General features: G+C 40.0%; 1 protein-coding gene across 1 annotated transcript; it reads left to right on the top strand.

The window, feature by feature from the left end:
* Positions 1 to 1,953: 1,953 nt before the first annotated feature.
* gpr157 (G protein-coupled receptor 157) lies at positions 1,954 to 5,583 on the top strand (the record flags this gene model as incomplete). The annotated part of the gene is made up of 4 exons (XM_084436493.1): positions 1,954 to 2,330; positions 3,387 to 3,600; positions 4,534 to 4,728; positions 5,064 to 5,583. 4 exons carry the CDS (start codon positions 1,954 to 1,956, stop codon positions 5,259 to 5,261), a joined length of 984 nt encoding a protein of 327 aa, XP_084292619.1. The 3' UTR covers positions 5,262 to 5,583.
* Positions 5,584 to 5,789: the final 206 nt, after the last annotated feature.

The following is a 5,789-nucleotide window of genomic DNA, read 5'->3' as shown; positions in this document are numbered from 1 at the left end:
CAATAATTAAATTGTGTATTGTTGAGTTCATGCTATTTTGGTACCAAAGTTGCTTTGTATAAATGTGTGGTTTTCATGTCAAGAAATATTTTTGTTGTGTGCCATCCACAATTTTCTAGCGCCACCTTGTATTTAAAAAAAAGCTTGCATGATGGTCAAAACTAGTATGTAAAGATTCAGATTCCCCATGTTACAGCACTTACAGAGATACAGGAACACAGTCCTATAATATACTATTGTTTGACTTGAATATGATTGTAAAAAAAATCTCTCTTCTCTTATTGTAATAAAACATCATTCTCAATATTTGTACGGCTATACCTTGACTTTGTAAGCCTACACTTTTATTCTTTAGGCTAATTGCTCTTTCTACCTGATTCTAAAGGAATTGTGATGTGTGGTGATGGAATTGTGATATGTGGTGATGGAATTGTGATGTGTGGTGATGGAATTGTGATATGTGGTGATCAAATATGATTACTGTAAGGTGGCACTGGGCACTGACCACAGGCCTGAACTTGAGGCTACTTTTTCTTAGTTCAGGTTACAGTCACAGCAGATAATGGGCCGGGACAACAACAGTTTGATTAGTAGTGGCGGAGTAAATACACTTACACTGTAGGGTTATCATTAAGCAAATGCATTACAAGAGTTTGCATTGCATCACTATAGAAGGACAGCAGTAGGCTACAACTGCCTGTGAGCTCTCTGTTAGTGATATAAGATAACACTAGGTTATCAGCTTCCTTCACATACAGTAGATATAGCACAGTAGCTTTAAATGCTCTTATGCAAAGGATTATGAGTCTCTAAAGTTTTGGAACATTTGTGGGTTTTAAGTGGAGAGGATGAGATCTGAGGAGAACATTGGTTTCAGGCCTATTATGATGATTCAGATGTGTTTACCACAGACTGAGGTATAAAGGAACACTGCAGTGCTCTGTGAACCACGATGGCACCACATTGCTGAAAACACAAACAAGAGGTTGCTTTATTACTACAGCATAAGAGCTGCAAAATCATGTCTGGTAAGTGAGGATAAAGTCATGACCCCGATGCCTCCGCCACTATCCAAACAGTATCCCTTGTTAATGGCTAGTGCAGCTTCCAGACTGAAATAGTTTCCCATCAAATGGACCAACTATATAAGATTTATAAAATGTAAAAAATTATAAATAAATAAAAAGACATCCACATTGGCTCTGTCAACCCACAACGTTAGATTAATTCACACAGCAATCAATTCAGTCTTTGGATGTATTTCAAATCAGAAGCCATTACACTATACATCCTCCTAGGCTAGAGATACACTTACGTCAAACTAAACACTAGGCTATCTCTGAGAGGTAGCCTATGGTCTACATACATGAATAATGATCTGGACAAACTGGTCAAGTCGCCTGTTTTTTTTTTTCAGCCGTGAGTTACTGTACCAAGTGCTCGACGCAACTGAAAATAGGCTGTTCATAATCCAGAGTGCCAAATTTGACCATCGTACAATGGTGTTTCTTGACTAGTTGAATAATAAACGATCTCTTTAATATCCAGTGTTTCCTTGCTGGTGACAGCTAGCCTCATTACTGGCAATCCTCTGCCAGAGAAGTTTGGGTTCCGGGTGAATGTCTCAATAAGGAGAGGTAGGGAGGGGTTAGGGTAAAGTTTTGTTACAGCTTTTTTCTTCGACGGAATTCGGTTTTACCAGTAGGCTAATTTATTTATTATGGACCTGACAGGCAGACAGTTTCCCCCGATGGAATTAAATCGTCTGTAGCCTATTTTCAATCTTAACAAGTTTGTGTGTAGTCTAATACGGGGATAATTTTTATAATATAACTTAAGCAAGATGGAGTTCTTGTCCCAGTTGTATTTTGAGGAATTATTTTTTGTTTGAAAGGCATAGGGCTACCTTTGTTCAAGAGTGGAGTTAGTTTGTAGCCTGCGCAGTGGCGAATTATGGCAGTGGGAAATCAGACTGTTGTGTACGTTTCTGAACAGGTAGTTATTTTAATGTCATGTGCCCTGTCTTTTCTTGGGTCTTTGCTTATTATCTGCACATATGTTAGCTGGCCAGATTTGAGATCAACACCACGAAAACTTCTAGTATTCCTGTCTGTCGCCGACTTTTTGTCCGCAGTCTCATACGCATACGGCGTTTGGAGTGTTTTTGAGTCAGACTCTGTATACTGCGTTGTGCAAGGAGCAATATCCACTTTCGCCAACACAAGCTCGTTTTTCTGGACGGTGTCTATCGCTCTCTACGTGTACATTTTGATCGTGAAGTCCGATCGAAGACTTGCTGACAGTTTGGTGCTGTGGTTTCACCTAATCAGGTGGGTAGACTACATCGAGCGCACGTCATTCTGGCATAGCTAGTCCTATTTGAAGAGCCCGTCCAAGAATATAGCCCAGGCAGTAGGTATTTATAATTAGGCTATATAAATAACAATAATATAGCATTAGAATAATTAGACGATACATGGCATTGTTATTTAAATAATAAATACAGTACAACTAGTTGAAAAACAGTTGTTAATGTTAAAATAGTTTTTTGTTTTTTTTTATCATAGGGTAGTGGGCTGACGTGCTTTATTGATCCAGATGAACAGATTTGGTTTAGTAATTTTATTCTGCTAGCAGGCTCTAACAAAATAACTGCTGCACATATTTATAAAATGTTATATTTTTTTATTTTTTTAATTTGTATCACTTTATTTTTTATCCTATTTTATCTTACATATTATTTCTCCATTTGTATATTCATTTATATCTATTTTTATGTGAAGCATGTCATTTCTTTGTTGTAAAGCACTTTGTGCTGCATTTTTGTGTGAAAGGTGCTATAAAATACATATTTTCTATATATGTATTAATGTAGTATTAGTGGTAGTACTTTAAAATATTCCAAACGAATTTAACTAAAAAGTCTGCTCAAGAAAAGGCGCTGGGCAGCATTCATATTCACACACTATAATGGTTAATAATTTACTTGAATGAAGTCTAGTAAATGTCAAAGGACTGCACTCACGGTAATGATCCAAAGCATTATCATCTAACCATGCACAATCATTTTCCCAAAAGTGCTGAAGTCATGTGTCAGTGATTCAAACTGTCTTACTTCAGGCTATTTCTATTAAAGAGGCCATGTGCTGTATTGCCAAACGTTATGCCTAAAGAACTAAAGAATAGACATCTATTCATTACACATGCAGTATTGATATCACACTGTCAGAAAAGCCTACCAGATCAACACACTGACTGACTATCAACTTGCATGGTAACAGGAAGTCAGCTTTTGAGAATGTGCTATCTAGTTACAGTATGTGCTAATAAATGAATGTTGTGAGTTTATGCTTCTCATCTCTCCTCTCTGTTACTTTCTTGCCCAGTTGGAGCGTTCCCCTAGGCATCACCGTTGCAGCCCTGAGCTTGCACAAGATTGGCTATGATGCATCTGAGGTGTCGGTGGGCTGGTGCTGGGTGAGGATCCAGGCACCTGACCATGTGCTATGGATGCTGCTGACGGGCAAGATCTGGGAGTTTCTGGCCTACCTCACGCTCCCCATCCTCTACATCCTCATCAAGAGGCATATCTATCGAGCGGTGAGGATCTGTCTGAATCTAAAAAAAGCCATATGTTGATCAAGGTCCAAGGTGGTTTGTAGCCTATGTCCTATGTACATGATACAGGGTACCATGCTCAATGAAATACTTATTTGAGACCAGGGTTACTATGTGTGGAAGGACAGGGGTGGACTGTTGCGCCTTTCTTAGTCTTTCTTTGAGTGGTTGGTAGAGGGTACGGTAGTCTTAATGAAGATTTAAATATTCAAGTAGAGGAGGACTCACACACCTCAAAATGTTTCAAAGAAAACTCCTTGGATAGAGACTTTTTTTTTAAAGTGTTTAATTTTAAATGCTCATTGTGAAATACAAGTGCTCAAAAAGAAAAAGTGCTGACAAACATTTCGGTCATCAAGTCATCAAGTGACACTTGGTCGCATGACCGAAACGTTTGTCAGCACTTTTTCTTTTGGAGCACTTGTGTTTCACAATGAGCATTTCAAATTAAACACAAAAAAGAAAATCTAAGTCTCTATCCAAGGAGTTTTCTTTGAAACATTTTGAGGTGTGTGAGTCATCCTCCACTTGATCACCATGTGTAGATCCAGTATTTGCCTCTACTTTAAATGAATGAAAAAGCTCACCGTATAAAATCTGAAATGAAGGTCTATCTATCTATCTATCTATCTATCTATCTATCTATCTATCTATCTATCTATCTATCTATCTATCTATCTATCTATCTATCTATCTTAATCATTTATTGATGACTTAGGCATAGGCTATATATTGACATCATACATATGTCAGGGTCTGAATACATCCAAAAAACATCTATATTAAGTGTAATTTACCTTTACCAGGTTTGATTGGTTTATTACGCCCTATTAGATTAAGCCCTGTTTCTCGTTGCTGGTCTCATACACATTGCACATCATGTTAATGTTAATCTTCATCATGTGTGTGACACAGCATGCTGCGCTGTCAGAGTACCGGCCTTTACTGGCCAACAGCCCTCTGTCCAACTCCTTCACCTCCATGGCGGACAGGAAGATGACCCTCATCCCCGTCATCTTCATCGTTCTTCGCATATGGAGCACTGTGCGCTTCATACTGATGCTGGTCGACTCCCCAGCCAGGCAAAACCCAGTGCTGGTTACTCTGCATGTGAGTGTGGGTTGTTACAAACAGTTCATATTACATACTTTCACTACATCTTCATCTGTCATTATTTGCAAATAAGTTAAGATACAACTTTACAATGGAACCAAGGGGCTGTTCCAAAATATGCAAACCCCACCCATCTGACACTCCAGGCAGACTACTAATACTACTAAACACTAAAGTAATTAGTAGTATTCACACAGGGCTGATTACAACCTGTCTGAACCTATTGTGTTTGATTGCATAGTTCAGTATGTGTTCAATGTACAGGACGTTGACTAACTTTCAAGCGCCTTTCTTCAATACTCTCCAAATAATGTTGTTGTGTGTTTCTCCAGGGCATTGGAAATACCTTCCAGGGCGCAGCCAACTGCATCATGTTCGTGCTGTGCACTCAGCCCATTCGCTCACGCCTCTACACGCTGCTCTGCTGCTGCAGTAGGACAGGGGGCTCCCAGGCCCCGCCCCCCTCCCAGCGGGGAAACACGGCAACCGACGCCCCTGCCCCAACGGACGACAACCCCCTCCGCGGATGAGCGCTGACGCTAGGATAGACCGATCTGGGAGAGAGACACTGACAGGGAGGGAGACATCGAGGGCAGGAGGAAGCCAGCCCTCTGCTGCAGTCTCATTACAGGAAGTGCCCGTGAGAAGGGTCGGAAATTTTGCAGAAGCATGCACAACACCGGGCACGCAGGACGAGCCACACAGCGCACATGCACTTTGGGTGATAAGGATGATGGTGCACATGTGCCTTTTTTTAAACTGCTCACTAATGTTGGATGATCCTCCAGTATTTCTTGATCATTGAAGCGACATGAAATGTAGCCTACTGTTGTGTGCCTGTTTTGTATTGAATGATTATACCGGCAAGTTCCCTTGAAAGTCCACTCATGTCTTTTTATTGCCCCTGCGGTTGTTCAACAACAATTGCAGTTCCACAACAGTTGGGTTTTTTTTTATCCTCAAAGCAAAAAGAGGAATAGAGTGCAATATCTTACTTTTATATTGTGTTTAACAGTGTGTCTACTGTACCTTACCAAATGTCTGAAGCCAAGAATGTT

Source organism: Borostomias antarcticus (assembly GCF_949987555.1).
Source record: "Borostomias antarcticus genome assembly, chromosome: 3".
Classification (NCBI taxonomy): Eukaryota; Metazoa; Chordata; class Actinopteri; order Stomiiformes; family Stomiidae; genus Borostomias; species Borostomias antarcticus.
The sequence above is the reverse complement of the archived record's forward strand: the minus strand, read 5'-3'. Positions and strand labels throughout refer to the sequence as shown.